The sequence below is a fragment of the Panthera leo genome, chromosome F2, assembly GCF_018350215.1.
Source record: "Panthera leo isolate Ple1 chromosome F2, P.leo_Ple1_pat1.1, whole genome shotgun sequence".
Lineage (NCBI taxonomy): Eukaryota > Metazoa > Chordata > Mammalia > Carnivora > Felidae > Panthera > Panthera leo.
In genome coordinates, this window is record NC_056695.1 from 4,298,351 (window position 1) to 4,312,694 (window position 14,344).

Genomic DNA, 14,344 nt, shown 5'->3' on the forward strand with positions numbered 1-14,344 from the left:
CTCCCCTGCTCACCCTCTGTCTCTGTCTCTCTCAAAAATAAACAAACATTAAAAAAATGTTTTTAAATGACAGTGCCATAAAAGAAGATACATCATTTTTCTATCCAACTTCTTGATAGATATTTGCTACTGGTTAATTAATTTCCAGGTATTTTTGAGATGTTATCAGAGAAAGAGCATTCTTACTATGACTTAAGACCACAAATTAGGATCTTTTTTATGTTAAAAAAAAATTTTTTTTTTTTGAGAGAGAGAGAGAGAGAGAGAGAGAAAGTGTATGAGCGCACAGGCAAGCGGTGGGGAGGGAGGTGGGTCAGAGGGAGAGGGGGAGAATCTTAAGCAGGCTCTGCTGGTTCAGGGTTCCATCTCTTGACCCTTAGATCATGACCTAAACCAAAATCAAGAGTTGGACGCTTAACTGAGTCACCCAGGCGCCCTAGGATCTTAATAATAAGAATGCTTCACGCACTCAAGATTCTCTCCTCCCCTTGTCTGTTAAATCTTTGCATTGCATTTTCCCTAACAAATGTTGCCAGCAAGAAACGCATTACAATTTAAGTACCGAGAGGAGCTCTCCTCTTGGTCCTGAGATGTATGAACTTGGTACACTGGAGCCACAGGGCCGAAGGAAAGGGAGGGTGGAAGAGGCGGGGTGCCCTCATTTGGTGCCCGCCCACAGTGTGTGCTGTGCTCTTGTCCCACGGGTGCTCCAAGGAGACGGTGCTCACAGAGAAAAGAGCTGAGGCCTTCAGGTTGGCCATACATAGGTTTAAATCCCAGCTGGGGGACCTCAGACTCTGTCTTTAGCATCCAGGAGCCTCATTTTCCTCCTTTGTGAAGTGGGGATAATGATACTCACCTTGAAAGACTCACCAAGATTATGAGGTAGGTAGGTGTTACGTATGAATCACCTAACACGGGGCTGGCGGTATGAGAATCTAGAAAAGGCACATGTGGGCATAATGGGACCACAGCTTTTGCTTCCTGGACTTGAGTCATCGCTTCCATCCAGAGCACAGCTATTTTCACCGTGGCCCACACCCTGCCATGCCATCTATTTTTTTCCTCTGTTCAGTGGGCTTAGTGCCCAGTCTGAGGACGGAGGAAAAGCAAGAGGAGTGTTACTACTTGCCATTCATCTTGTCGTGCACGTCGCCTCCCTGCGTCCCATGTTTTGGAGAGCCGGAAATATTTCATTATTCTTGGCCATCATCACCAAGAACTTGAGGGGAGGAAAACTACACCTCCCCCTCACAGAACTAAGTGACTTTTTTCTGTCCCCTAAAACCCACCATAGAGAAAAAGGAAACTGATTCGGGTGTTGCTGTGTTTTTGGTTCAACATTCCTATTTTTTTAATTTTTTTTTTTTTTTTTTTTTTTTTTTTTTTTGCTTATTTTTGAGAGAGAGAGAGAGTGTGAGTAGAGAACGGGCAGACAGAGAGAGAGAGAGAGACACACACAGACTCTGAAGCAGGCTCCAGGCTCTGAGCTGCCAGCCCAGAGCCCCATGAAGGGCTCGAACCCACGAACTGTGAGATCATGTCCTGAGCTGAAGTCGTTATTAAAGGAGAAGAGAGCTACATTTCTTAAGAGTTATTGTGATGACAAAATGCATGCTTATAAAGCACCTTAGTTACAGTTTGGCTCGTAAAACGTGGTATGGTAGATGTGGCAAATTATGTTGTATCACTAGACAAAGTTCTCTATCAGGACATCCCCAAATTTCCAATGAACATGCCTGCAACATCTTAGAGAGACTAAATAGTCTAAATAGCTGAGCTGCTATGATTTTTTTTCCTCCTCTCTCTACTCAGCTGACCCCCAGGAAGTAGACGTCTGCAGTACCAATGACTGGAGTTCGATGTTTGCCATAGTCATCTGAAGGGCAGTGAGAACAAGAGACCAGATGGACGACCAAGTCCCCTCCCCACCTTACTGGGCCCCTCCCCATTATGACAAGCCCCTCCCTGCTCTGCCGGGCCCCTCCCCACTCAACAGGGCCCTCCCCATTATGACAAGCTCCTCCCTGCTCTGCCAGGCCCCTCCCCGTTATGGCAAGCCCCGCCCCATACTGCCAGGCCCTTCCCCCAATGACAAGCCCCGCCCCACACTGCTGGGCCCCTCCTTCTATGACAAGCCCCACCCCACTATGACAAGCCCCGCTCTGCTGGGCCCCTCCCCTTACGACAGGCCCCGCCCACACTGCCGGGCCCCTCCCCCTATGACAAGCCCCACCCCGCACTGCCGGGCCCCTCCCCACTCTGAGGAGGCTGGGGGAGATGCACTCTGGTCTTCCCGTGGCCCTCTCCAGCATCCTCCCGACGTCCAAAGGGAGAAGAGCGCAGGCGCGGTCTCCCGCGCGCACCCTTGTTTCAGGGGCGTAGACCTGGACACCCGGCTACACACCGGCGCGCCTGCGCAGATCCACGCTGGCGGCCGCCGCGCACCCACCTTCACAGCAGTCCTGCCACACCCGCAGATCCACCTGCGGTATCTCGCTGCAGCTCAGGTAGTCCTGCGGGTACTGCGCCTTCACGAACACGTCGGCCTGCACCTGCTGGATGTTGTCGCCGTTGTCGCAGAGCACGCGACCCAGGGACGCCTGCCTCAGCTGAGTGAGCTGCGCGGGTGTGAACACTCCGGGGTTCTCATACCAGAACCTGGTGGCCAGCAGGGAGAGGCGTGCAGTGAGGCTCCCGGAAGGGCCCTGAGCTGCGGGCCCAGCAGCGACAGCGCAGCGGCAGAGCTCCAGGAGAGCAAAGATACCGAAAGGATTGTCTGCTTTCCAACCAAGCACTCTTTCAACTGCCTCCGGTGTTGATACAGTCCTTAAATCCCCTGCTTTGAACGATTGCTTTCTATTCATGTTTTACAAAACGATTCAATAAAGCTTTGCAAAGTTAAAAGATAAATAAAGAAAAGCACGTCTTCTAATCTAAAATTCCATAAGCTAGCCTTAGAAATTACCTGAACAATTTTAAGACTGACATGTTTGCCTAAAAGAGAAATAGTGCTTTTTAATCATTAATACATACTAGTTGATTATATCTATTAGATAATTAGAATAAACACACTCGATTTTCAATTAAAAAACAATACAGTTTAAAAACACTATTAAAGTGAGCCCTTGTTCATTCCTTCAGGGAATATTTGCAAGCACTTTTCTCAAGCTGGGCACCCAACAGAAGAGAGGAAGCCAAAGGCTGTTACCATTCACATGGTATATGGGCTGACTTGTGTCCCCTCGAAATTCACATTCGTTGAAATCCTAGCCCCCAGTATTTCAGAATGTGACTTTATTTGCAGACAGGGCCATTAAAGAGGCGGTTAAGTAAAAATAAGGTCATTAGGGTGTCATGGGGGGGGGGTTACGATTATAATCCATTATGACTAGTGTCCTTACAAGGAAAGGAAATACGGACACAGGCAGGTCCAGAAGGAAGACCTTGTCAAGACAAAGGGAGAAGTTGGCCATCTACAAGGCCACAGAGTCCTCAGTAGGGATCAACACCCCCCATCTTGATCCAGTCTCCAGAACTGCAAGACAATATATTCGTTATCTAAACCACCCAGTCTTTTGGACTTGGTTATGGTAGTCCTAGTAAACTAATACACATGGAGAAAACAGTTTATTCAAAAAAAAAACACAAAGCTTTCCGAAATTTGATTAGTTTTTGACCACATATATTCTTAAATTATTATCGATTGAACATATTAGCACAGCTATGTGCTGCAATAAATCCAGAGTGCCAAAACTAATTTACAAACATGAAAATGAAATACTGTACTCTGAATGTTGGCCAATGTGCAATAAAGGAATTACATCTGTTACTACTTTCTTTATAATATAATCCATAAATAGAAGAGACTGGGAAGAAAAATTTTAAATAAAGAATAATTTTGGGGATGCCTGGCTATGTCAGTCAGTTGAGCTTGATTTTGGCTCAGGTCATGATCTCACAGTTTCATGAGCGCTGACAGTGTAGAGTCTGCTTGAAAGTCTCCCTCTCTCTCTGTCCCTCCCCCACTGGCATTCTGCATCTTTCTCAAATTAAATAAACTTTTTTTAAAAAATTAAAAAAATAGTTTTTAGGGTAACTTTAATTAAAAACTAAGTTTTAGGGGTGCCTGGGTGGCTCAGTCGGTTAAGTGTCCAACTTCGGCTCAGGTCATGATCTCACGGTCCGTGAGTTCGAGCCCCACGTCGGGCTCTGTGCCGACAGCTCAGAGCCTGGAGCCTGCTTCGGATTCTGTGTCTCCCCCCTCTCTGACCCTCCCCCGTTCATGCTCTGTCTCTCTCTGTCTCAAAAATAAATAAACACTGAAAAAAAATTTTTTTTTAAAAAAACTAAGTTTTAGGCAGTGTTTAACTCCTTTGTATAAATATATAATCACTGTGATAATACAGAACGTTGAACTGTCGAACAGGTTCACAAGAATCCTAGCCCCTACTCAAGACTGTACTAACGATCCAGAAGATACAGCGAGGGCCCCGGAACACAGTTGGTTCAAGTAACAGAGGAGAACTAATAGTGTGTCCCATGCCAACTCGGCGAGGGTTGCTTAGTTTTTCAGTTTTCTTCGTTTTTATCCCTGGCTAGCCTTGCAACAAAGAGATTACGCTAACTTCCGTCTCCTGCCAGCTGTCATGATTTCATAAACTCAAGTTGATCCACAGTAGATACTTTAGCCAAACCAAGAGATTTTTAGGAAGAAGCCCCAGTTATTCTTCCACTAGTAAGTGCCCTCAGCACACAGTTCTGCGAGGAGGTCTGGTCTTGGGTCAACTGGTCTCCCACGAGGATGAAGGGATGGGGCCTCAAGCCTGCTGTGAACTCCTGCACCACCAACATCATTTACACTTGCCACAATCTATGCCCCCGGGGTACTACTGTTTGATGGACTGTATGTACATATGAGGCAACAGGTTTCAGGTGATATGCTGTGCACGTCATAGTCCAGTGCATTCTTTAAGATATTTTTTTAACGTTTATTCATTTTTTGAGAGACAGAGAGAGACGGAGCATGAGCAGGGAAGGGGCAGAGAGAGAGAGGGGAACACAGAATCCAAAGCAGGGTCCAGGCTCTAAGCTGTCAGCACAGAGCCTGACTCGGGGCTCGAATTCACGGACCGTGAGATCATGATCTGAGCCAAAGTCGGACGCTTAACCGACTGAGCCACCCAGGCGCCTCTGGTGCATTCTTTTAACTACTGACTTCTATGCCCTTCCTAGTCAGTCTATTTCTTCCTTCCTTACAAAGATTTACAAGAACTTATAGAAATGAATGCCATCTGGTATTATCAGCGGTCAGAAAAATTCTGTGACCAGATGCCATTTGTTATTTCTCATATTCAATATATGTTAAACCATAGGAAGTACAGATTCATACTTATAATGCATGATTTGGGAGAAAAAGCCAATTTTGTTATCTTCGAGAAGTATAACATAATTCTTCACCTATCTCCATCTCTTAGCCGCTGAAACTGGGTAACAAACAGGCACATAAGTGTTGGTCCCACTCTCGTACCAGGGATCAGGTCTTCAACCATGAGGGCGGGCCAGAGGTCGATGTTGCCTGGAGAGCCGTACAACCTGAAACCAAGCAGACAGACATCACACGCTGGACTGGCAAAGTGACACTCACAGAATTATTTATACTAAGGACTGCAAAGCAATTTTTGCATTTTATATACACTAAAAAGAAAGGCAGAGATGATTTTTATTCTCATTTCACAGGCAACAACGCTGAGATGACGGAAGAATTCAGGGATCACCCAGCTGGCCAGGAACAGAGCAGTGGCCCAACCAAGAGCATTTAACACCATTCATGTAAGATCTACTGTGTTCTTCTAATTATCCTGTAAGTATATGGACTATAACTCTGTGTGTGTGTGTGTGTGTGTGTGTGTGTGTGTGTGTGTGCAGATCTACATCCAACTAATTCTTCTAGAAACATGTAGCAAATACACTAAGCATTAAAAAATCTCCATGTCAGTGTATTTGATAGTTATGCTAAACAGAGTGAAAAAATAGTTTGTGGAAATAATTTAATGTATTAGATAAATTTCTTTCTTGCTAAAAAGATAATGATCCTTTGGGGCGCCTGGGTGGCTCAGTCGGTTGGGCGTCCGACTTCGGCCCAGGTCATGATCCCGCGCTTTGTGGGTTCGAGCCCCACATCGGGCTCTGTGCTGACAGCTCAGAGCCTGGAGTCTGCTTCTAATTCCGTGTCTCCCTCTCTCTCTGCCCCTCCCCCCACTCCATCTCTCTGTCTCCCAAAAATATACATTAAAAAAAATCAAAATAAAAAGATAATGATCCTTAGATTTGGGATTTGAAGTGATTTTTAAAATTTAAAAACTATCGTAATGCTAATGATAATTTAAGCCAAACAGCTTTGGACACACCATCCACTTAAAGAAAGAAAACATGACCAGTACTCATGAGACTCCATGTGAGAGCTGCTGAGACCGTCTTTCCCTGTCTCCTAAACATGGGAACAACTTGACCTGTCCTTAACACTTTATTTCGTGCGTACGATTCCATGGACTCCATATACTTTAGCTTCATATGCTTTAACCTTGGCACAAATGGAAACATAATGTTCATACTTCTTTTCACACCACGGTTTATTTGGAGATTCGTCCTGTTGCTGTACCCCCCTGCAGCTAGTTCCTTTTCTCAGCCCTAGAGTGGCCCCTTGGATACTCTTCCGATTTAGTCGTCCATTCTACTGGTGATGAATATTTGTGGTTTTCAACATTTTACTATGAACATTCTCACCCATGTTTCTTCATACGGACAGAGGTCTCTCTAGACTAGAAATTTTTATGACAGAGGATACGATAGCAAATATTTTCAGCGTGTGTGCCACATTTTGCCATTAGTCAACTCTTCCCTTTTTCACCAAAGCAGCCAAAGATAGCATATAAAAAAAATGGACGCGGTTGTGTTCCAATAAACCTTTCTTTACAAAAGCAGGCGGTGGGTGAGATTTGGCCAATGGGCTGTGGTTTGTGGATCCCTGCTCTAGAACATGCCAACACTAACTCTTCAAATGCAGACACTTTTAATTTTAATAGATAATGCCAAACTGCCTAAAATATATGTACAGTTCATACACTCATAATAAGCATATAGAAGTTGTATGTGATACATATCCACATGCGTATCTTCAACTTTAATAGGTAGTGCCCTTGGCACATTGAATTTCTTCAACATTTTTTTTGAGTTTAGTTCAGTGTCATTGCTGCGACCCTTCTTACTCCTTCTCCTACCTCCTCCTCCTTCCCCCTCCCCCTGATCTTCTCCTTCTCCTGCATCTTTTTTCTTACTTTCTGATGATAGCTGGGCTTTTATATCTCCAAGTACTTGTCTGAGTGTTTGAGTGCTTGTTTAATTCAGATTCAAGTGTTGCATTATAGATTCCTTCTGCTTCCATTTTTTCCCCCCGGGAGAATTTTTCTCTGTAATGTTTTGATTTGCATTTCTGTTTTCTTGCTCCATAGCTTTATTTGAAAGAAGTCCCCCGCCCCCTCTTCGCCCAGGCATTTCATGAAGTGGATTTCCAGTTGGGCAGCATACCTTTCCGTCACTGCCATGCAGGACACATCGTTGATTGCAGTGTTGGTGGCAACAGGGGAGAGCAGACACTGGCACACTTTATTTCTCTTTCATTCCTTAGGCATTCTTCATTTCACTTCATTCTACTTTAGCTTCCTGTCGGATATGAAGGGGCACTGTCCCCTCTCTCCTTATCTCCTTCGGTCCCTAAAAATGGTTATCTCTGGTTACTTTCGGCCCTGGGATTGGTGTAGACACCAGAGCTGTATTTGGAGCCATATTCGGTGATGTAGACTTAGCACTTACTGTCGGACTTTGTCCTTCTAGAGAGATTTCGTCTTTCCTGTAGTTCATCTATGCCGATTCCCTTTCGTTGGTCCACAGAGATTTCTGAATGCTCCATCCTTCTCTCCACACCCACACTTGCATGGAGGTGGAGCTCCAATGGAAGTTCTGTTGGAAGCTGGGGATTATTTTCAAACTTGAAGCAATTTGAAATTGATGCCATTGTTGTCTCCTACGAATTCTGAATGTATAAGTCATGTGTTTTTGGATGTGTCTTCTTTGTAGTCTCGTAGTTTTGTAGGAAGCCACGTTAAGAGATGCCGAATCAAAGAATCAAATGACCATTGTTTTTCTAAGGCTAACTTGACAATATATCTACTTTGTAGAATTTGTGCTCATCTGATGGGTGTGAATAGGTGCTTCACTAGGATTTTCATTATCTTGATTATTTAGTTGGGCATCTGCTACATATTGATTGGCTTTTTTTTTTTTTTTTTACATAAAATGCCTATTTACACTATGTCTTTTTCCCATCTTCCTATTGGGTGGTGTTCTTTCTCACTTTAGGAGTTCTGTATATATTCTGGATGCTAATGCATGGTTATCTATGCTCAAATGTATTCCTCCAAATTTGGGACCTTTTTTATTAATCCCTCTCATTATGTTCGACTTTGATGAAAATATTTTCTTGAATTTAAGGTCAATTTTCTCAATTTTTTGTAGGTGGTATTTTTTTTTAATTTTACTTAAAAAACCATTTTCTTCCCCAATGCCATAAAGATATTCTGACTTTTTTTTTTTAAGTTTTAAACTTCTGCCTCTCAGATGTAAGCCCTTCGTCTATTTGGAATTGATTTTCATATGTGATGTGAGATAGGAATCCATACTCATTTTTACCCATGGATAGCCAATTTTTACTGCACCACTTACCGAGAATGTTCTCATTTCTCACTAATTTGCACGGCAGTACTTTCAAATATCATGGTTCCACGTGTAAGCACATTTCTTGGTGTGGCTTTCTATTCCTTCAGTCTTTCTGTCTATTCGTGAATCAATATCACACTGTGTTAATTACTAAAAGCTGTATAATAAGTGTTGCTAACTGGAACATCAAATCACTCAGATCCTTCTTGGCCATTTTCTCTACGAAGTTCATTTTAAAATCAGCTTGCGGATGCCACAACAAAGAACTATTAAGATCTTAATTGGAATTACAACGAATACATCATTTTAGGAGAATACTGACACATTTGAATTATTGAATATTGCTTCTCCTGAATGAGATACATGACTCTATTTCTTAGGTGTTCTCTAGAAACTATCCGATTTTCTTTCCTAACGTATTGCACAACTTTTGTTAGTCTTTTCTCCTCATTTGGTATCGCAATTTGACTTTTCCTATATTCCTTATATGTAGAGAACTTGCAAAAAATTATTATGACAATTTTATTTTATCCTTTCCAGTAGTTACCTCTTTCTTATTTTATTGTCTTCACTATGGTCTCCATACACCTCTGAATATTAATCATGGTAGCTGCCATACTTGTGTTATTCATGTGTTCCAATGAAATGTTTCTGGGGCTCCTGGGTGGCTCAGGCGGTTATGCCTCCCACTCTTGCTTTCGGCTCAGGTCATGATCTAACAGTCAAGAGACGGCAGAACCTGAGTGGGGCACGGAGCCTGCTTAAGAGTCTCTCTCTCTCTCTCTCTCTCTCTCTCTCTCCCCCTTCCCCTCCCCTGCTCTCCTGCACTCTCTTCCTCTCTCTCAAAAAAAAAAAAAAAAAAAAGTCTGTGAATTGTTAAGAGCTCATAAAAGAAATGGTAGTTTGAGGTTTTAGAAATTAGAACATTGAACTTTCTCATAGAGTGTAACCGTGGCTTTGTTAATGTCAGTCCTTTGATATGGATTTGTTTTTCACCTTTTAACCATTCCACTCCTATCCCTATTGTAACTTACTGCTTTTATTGTGGCTCACTGCATAGCTCCAGGAAATACTATGAGCCTTTTAAAGACACTTAGTATAGGTACCAACCATATTGACTAAGTTATTAATCATTTCTGGAGTATGTCTGAAACAATAACAATACTGAGCTCCAACCGCATTAGAGGGAGGTCTGAAATCAGTAAGTTCTCCAAACATTTGTTACCCATTCATCTGCATTACTCAGGAGAATGTCAGCTCTAGTTTTTTAATTTTTAAAATTCTAGGCCTTGTATTTCTTCTTTCTTGGTTATGATTAGTCCCTAGTAAGACTATAAACCAGCTTCTATGTTTAATTTCTTTGGTATATCAATTCACTTCTTTTTTTTTAATGTTTTAATGTTTTATTTTTTGAGAGACAGAGAGTGAGAGTGCGAGAGAGCGAGAGAGAGAGAGCAGGCGAGGGGCAGAGCGAGAGGGAGACACAGAATCCGAAGCAGGCTCCAGGGTCCAAGCTGTCAACACAGAGCCCGACGTGGGGCTCAAACCCATGGATGTGAGATCATGACCTGAAGTCAGTCGGTCAACTGACTGAGCCACCCAGGCGCCCCTCAATTCACTTCTTCAATTTCCTCCCCAAAGCTAATACTCAAACACTCAACAACGTTTGTTCCATACTTGAAAGGAGTAACCCAACACAAAGGCGGCATGGTTATGACTGTAAAAAGTCACATAATCTGGGACGGCACCTGATCAGTGCTGCTCCTACACTGACAATAGCAGTGACACCACCCTCCTTGGTGTGCAGTGCGGGAGCAAACTGGAACGTTCCAGGTGCTTGGGATCATAACATTGGCCTAAGTGGCACATTAGTGTGCAATGCCCAAAGCAAGTGTGCAAACCGTCTTCACGGTCTCCAAGCTCTGCTAATGTAACATTTAACTGTGTTTAATAGAATTTAGCTTCTAGCCTTTTCCATCACTGCAAAACAAGCCACACACAGACCGAGAAGAGTAAATAAACAAAGTCCAGCTACGCTGAGAGTGGTATTTCTATTACAATTCTGATGCACAAAGAGCTGAAAGAAAAGATCTGCAAACCTCGGCATGAACAATTGCACGCCCCAAAGATGACAGCGTCCATCTTTATCTAATTTCCTAACAACAGTCTGACTTCGAGTCTGCTTTAGAAGGAGGAATAATAAGACCTTTCGATTGGATGGCTCTGACAGACACCAGGGGAGAAGGTCCTGTATAGAATTTTTTTTTTCAGGGCTCTCCATGGTTCCTGATTCAAAGTGAAAAACAGATAATGTAGCAAGATATAATTTTACTGAAACAAATACAAGGCTTTACCACAAACACTAAGGAATGGTGCCTTGGGAGAAGGTGTCCTTGGGGAAAAGCTTTCTGACCCTCTTCTGAATTTTTAGAACAAATGTGATCATTTAGTAGCTTTTGGAGAGAAAAATATGAAACGTGTCCTTCAAAAAAGCAACATGCCCTTGCGTACTCTCACACAAAATAAAAATTCCTTCTGCCTCAGGATGATTGCTTCAATTTGACAGAAGCAAATGACAAAACCATTAAAGAAATTAAAACAATGAGCACATACTACGTCACCATTGTGACTAGTCACATCAGACACATCATACAATGTAACTTTATGGTTGACTTAAAGTCACCTAAACACCAGAAAGAAATGTGAGTTCCTTAATGGGGAGGTGAAATTCCTCAAAAAAACTTTTTAACAGAAGCTTATCTCAGGACTGTACCTGCTTCCTGAAAGATTTTAATGACATCGTATTTTTTTTCTTTTAAAATTCCTCTACAATTGAGATTTTATGCATTTTGGAGCACCATAAAGCTCTATCTTTAAGAAACATTACCTCTGTAATGGAAATGGCACAGAAAAATTCGGCAAAGGAGGAAAATAAAGTATCACTTTTTTTGAACAAATATATAATACAATCCATCTTTTGCTTTCACAAGAAGAGGAACTTTTCTTGCTACTACAACTTTGTATGAAGAAAATCATCTAAGCTACTATACATAATATTTTATAGAGAACTAAAAATGCTAATAGTCATCAAATTTTCAGAAGCAGAGTACAGAGTATAAGACTCTAATTATATATTTATAATTTATATATAAATATATATATTTATATATAATCTATATATTATATATTTATAAGACTAATTATATATTTTATAATAATACAAATAATCATTGATACTCTATCTTGTGATCAGTTAGGAGAAAAGCGAAAGAGAAGGGGCGAAAGACTAGAATAAAGAATAGAAAGAAACAGAAGAAGAAAAGCATAAAACCAAAGCAGAGAATCAAGAGCAAGACAGAGATACTGCAGTCATGGAGTCATGGAGACTAGGAAGGACTCCCCCACGTGAAAAGGACAGGTTTGTCCCCATCAGAAACTCATGCACATGGAACAGTAACATATTTGAAAAACATTCGCAAAGAGTATCTTGCATGAAAATAATATCCGCAAATTTACAGCATGGCAGCTAGTAACAATTAAATCCCTCCTCTATTTGACCCCAGTAGTAGCCGTAGATGAGAAATTTGTTTTTTTGGTATAGTTTTCATAGTCAGGATAAAATACAAATACAGAACAAAACATTTTTACTAATTCTACTCACATAGTAGCAACCCTTTGAAATCTCTGGCTCTAAGAAGCGTTCTCTTTTTATTTAAAAGATTCCTTAACAAGTGAGTATTGGATGTTAAAGACATGAAAAGCCCTAAAGAGACTTTTCATCATATCATAACCAGAGACACAGAAAAATAAGTTGAAGAGGAAAGGAAATACACTTTTCACTGCATGAGAAAATATTACTGAATGTCATGTCTACAAACCACATAAAATTATCTAATATACATCCTGTGGTAAGCATCCCACACTTAAGGAAATACAGTAATAAGCTACTGGTTTAATTCTGATTATGACATATACACAATTAACCCTTTGTTAAAAAAATTTTTTTAAGTGTTTATTTTTGAGACAGACAGAGCATGAGAGGGGCAGACAGAGAGGGAGACACAGAATCTGAAGCAGGCTCCAGGCTCTGAGTTCTCAGACCCTGATGTGGGGCTCGAACCCACGAACCGTGAGATCATGACCTGAGCCGAAGTCAGAAACTCAACTGACTGAGCCACCCAGGTGCCCCAACCCTTTTTATAATCCACAAATTCTTAATAACTTCTGGAGTTTTCTAAACACTAGTCTGGAATTAAGAATAGAACTAATCGATAGACTCTGCTCTAAAAATGCACAGGCCCACCAGAAGGCCTAAACAGGTGTTTAAAACACAAACTATGGTATATAAAATAGTATATAAAAGTATATCCACAAAAATGGAGATTTCTTCTAAGTCTCTGAAGTCTTGCTCCATATGTCATTGTAGTTGTAGCAAGACAGATTAGATTAGATAGATGGAAGATAGAGAATAGACAAATAGATGGAGAGTAGATAGATAAATAGGTAGATGATATAGATAGAAAGATATGGATAGATAGCTTATAGGTAGGTAGGTAGGTAGGTAGAGAGAGAGATAGATATAGAGAGTAGATAGAGGAGAGTCTTTTCTATACGTCAGTTAAGTGATAAACATTTTATTTTTATTACCCTACTTGATCTTAACTGTAAACATTTGATTTATAAATTTCATTTGTATCTCCAAAGCTGCAAAACAATTATGGTTTGGTACTCCGTCTGAACCTCCTCCACTCTGATCCATTACTATTTTAGATGTTCTCCACCCAAATTCAACTTCCCATTGCTCTCCCCTTGCACCTTCACAGATGACTGTGATCCTTCTTCACAGAGCAAATGAAACCCACCACAAACTATGACACTGCTAACATCTCATCATCTTCACCTCCTCTTACAATTCTCCCTTCGAGACAACATTCTAAAATGGTGAAAATTCGCAAATTACAAGAATAAGCAGTCCCCATTTCGTATCTCCTATCACGCGCTTTTCCCAACATGGCGCATTGCATTGAAATTCAAAGGCCACATAAACTACTGGTAATAGAGCCTTCCCGGGTTTCCAGATGGGACTAGTTGCAGTGAGGGGTCGTGAGGAGGTCACCTCTGGTGTGCGAAGTCCAATCAAACGGGAGCAACTGCTGGTTGCCATGAGAACCACGTCCAGAAGAATTCTGAGGTCATATCCGGGTTCAGCATGAAAGAGTCTGTGAGAGTTCGGCAGTGTTTGTCACAGAGGTAACAGAAGGGGACTGGTCACACAACGGCTAGTTATTTGCCTTTTTCACTAGAATATTGACTGTGTGCCTGTTATTAGGCAAATAGCAAGAAGAGACCAGACAGTTCATAAATACTTATTAATTAGCTTAATTAATAATTGAACGCACTGGTGAATATAATGGTCAAAAGATGTTTCTGTTCCCTGAATACTAAGAATTATGCTGCCGTTGTTGTTATTGTAGGTGTTGTGGCTGTTAGGGCTTTCATCTTGAATGTGTATTCAATTTTACCAAATGTCACTTTGTCACATTCTCAGATGATTGTATGGGTTTTATAA

General features: G+C 41.6%; 1 protein-coding gene across 1 annotated transcript in view; it reads right to left on the reverse strand.

Moving 5' to 3' along the window:
- The window catches only part of PXDNL (peroxidasin like), a 423,364-nt gene that overhangs the window by 35,032 nt on the left and 373,988 nt on the right, over positions 1–14,344 (reverse strand). Inside the window, exons 18-19 of the mRNA XM_042923424.1 lie at positions 5,461–5,595; positions 2,453–2,661 (exon numbers count right to left, since the gene is read on the reverse strand). Coding sequence (XP_042779358.1) covers positions 2,453–2,661; positions 5,461–5,595 — 344 coding nt within the window. The remainder of the gene's footprint in view (positions 1–2,452; positions 2,662–5,460; positions 5,596–14,344) is intronic.